Source organism: Notothenia coriiceps, unplaced genomic scaffold, assembly GCF_000735185.1.
Source record: "Notothenia coriiceps isolate Sejong01 unplaced genomic scaffold, NC01 NC01_scaffold00008525, whole genome shotgun sequence".
NCBI classification, from domain to species: domain Eukaryota; kingdom Metazoa; phylum Chordata; class Actinopteri; order Perciformes; family Nototheniidae; genus Notothenia; species Notothenia coriiceps.
In genome coordinates this window covers 1-2,324 of record NW_011341226.1, presented here as the reverse complement: position 1 = coordinate 2,324, position 2,324 = coordinate 1, and the positions used below count along the sequence as shown (strand labels likewise).

Sequence of the window (2,324 nt, the reverse complement as noted above, 5' to 3'; positions counted from 1 at the left end):
CCTACAATGTGATTTCCTGGATTCTTTCCCCCCATTCTGTCTCTCATAGTTGAGGTATACCTAGGATGAAAATTACAGGCCTCTCATCTTTTTAAGTGGGAGAACTTGCACAATTGGTGGCTGACTAAATACTTTTTTGCCCCACTGTATATGATATGTTTTATAATGATTGATCATGAAAGTGTTCTCAAAGCTGGTAAAGGTGCAGCTAGTTTGAATGACTTTGTATACTGCAGGGTAGCTTGTGGATTTACTCCAGGTGGAACTAAAGTCTGATTTAACACTTGATTAGATTTCACATCTTTCATCCACATCTGTGAAGTAACTAAAGGGATTTATACAATAATAAAGCGTTATTTATTGTACAAAACTGAAACTGTTTTAAACTAATTTCCGTCAGATTCAGTCAGCCGTGACTCGACAGGACTTTGCTATTTCAATCTGATTTACCTTTGAATGTCTCAGGCGTGAGGAGAGGTCCGGCTTCAGGAGCAGAGCACGAGGAGATGAATGGGGGGACAGCAGAACCACGAGGAGAGGATGATGATGAGGAGGAGGAGCCTCCTGCTGAAGGTCAGCGCTACACCAATAATCAATATGCATGTTGAGTGAGTGGGCAGCAGGTGATTAATGTCAGTCATTTCCTGCAGACACCAAGACCACCAAAAAGAGACGCCCTCCCCCCAAACTCGTGCACAAATGTTTGGTATGCAGCCGCATGTTCTGCCGGCCCTCTCGGCTGGCGGATCACATGACCATGCACACCGGGGAGAAACCGCACGGCTGCTCCGTGTGCGGGAGGAGTTTCGCCAATAAGACCAGCCTCGCTCATCACAAGCGCGTTCACACCGGGGAGAAGCCGTACTCCTGCGATGAATGCGACGCCTGCTTCCGCTTGTACGGCTGCCTGGCGCGCCACCGGATGCAGCACAGCGGGGAGCGCCCGCACCGCTGCTCCACCTGCGGCCACGGCTTCTTCCGCCGCCGGTACCTCCTGGAGCACGAGCGCACGCACACCGGAGAGAGGCCTTTCTGCTGCACGCTCTGCCCCAAGACCTACCCTTCCCGGGCGTCGCTCAAAGAGCACCAGTGGCAACACAGAGAGGGCAGCAGCTGCTCCGTCTGCGGGAAGGACTTCCCCACAGCCGGCGCCCTCCGCAAGCACCTGAGGGTGCACGCCACCAATTACACTAAAACACACCAATGCACGCTCTGCAGCCGCAGCTTCAGCAGACCCTGCCTGCTGAGGAAACACCTGCTGACTCACGACCTTCAGACTCACGACCTTCAGACTCACGACCTTCAGACACACGACCTTCAGACATCACAGACCTGCAGACACATGACCGTCAGACTCACGACCTGCAGACACACGACCTTCAGACACACGACCTTCAGACACACGACCTGCAGACACATGACCTTCAGGAGGCAGAGGTCATCCCAGCTGCAGCCAGCAACGTGAGTCACAGCTTTAAACCTCAACCTGTCAAATATTTTATATTATTGATTAAATCTGTCTCTTTTTTTTATGGAGTAACCATTTATACATCAATGTTAAAGATATTCTGAGTAAAATCTTATACTTAAAAAAAACTCTAAAGTGTAGTTGAGTAATTTGAGTAAAATCTTCTTTTTTATTAAATTATATATTATTTTATCAAGTGATAGAGGACATAAATGTTTCTAATTTCTTAATCACTAAAATCCATATTTCTTATTTCCACATTAATGTGAAAAATCCTGACCTTTTAATTAAAAAAAAGTATTTACTTTTTTTATTATGAAGTGACTGTTTTCTATTTGTTCTACTTTAATAAAGTGATAATAATTTGAAGTTCACTCATTTTGATGAATCGGTGTAAAATCTGACTTTTTTTATTATATTTTTTATGAAGTGACTTTTGACACAAATGTGTGAATTCCTTATCTTTTATTTTATATAACATTGTACTTTTGTTGTTGTTTTATAAATCTTGTCTGAAATGAAAAGATATTGTTAAAGTTGCCGAATTCAGACTTTTTACAAAAATCTAACAACTGACTTTATTTTGAAATTCAGAAAATGTTGACTTTTTCTAGAGATTTTGATTATTTATTTTTATTTGAGCTTTTTTCAAATTCTTTACTTTTTTCTCAAATTTCTGACTTATTTAAAAAAAAAATCTGACTTTTATCAAAATCTCAAGAATTATGATTTAAAAAAAAAAATCTGCCTTTTTTTTTTCAAAATAATCTGAATTGTTTCTCAAAATCAAAAAAATGTAGACTTTTTCTCAAAATCTTAGAATCCTGCTTTTTTCCCTCGAAATTCAGAGTTTTTC

The 2,324-nt window shown here is 41.7% G+C and overlaps 1 protein-coding gene across 1 annotated transcript; it reads left to right on the top strand.

Annotated features, from left to right (window-relative positions):
* Positions 1–383: 383 nt before the first annotated feature.
* LOC104944627 (oocyte zinc finger protein XlCOF19-like) lies at positions 384–1,479 on the top strand. The gene is made up of 2 exons (XM_010770196.1): positions 384–573; positions 651–1,479. Exons 1-2 carry the CDS (start codon positions 507–509, stop codon positions 1,463–1,465), a joined length of 882 nt encoding a protein of 293 aa, XP_010768498.1. The 5' UTR covers positions 384–506; the 3' UTR covers positions 1,466–1,479.
* Positions 1,480–2,324: the final 845 nt, after the last annotated feature.

Bases quoted from the DNA above. Each gene is read 5' to 3' on its own strand.
- LOC104944627 (XM_010770196.1), top strand. From the start codon at position 507: ATGAATGGGGGGACAGCAGAACCACGAGGAGAGGATGATGATGAGGAG. The intron at 574-650 runs GTCAGCGCTACA...CATTTCCTGCAG, and splicing joins GGAGGAGCCTCCTGCTGAAG to ACACCAAGACCACCAAAAAG.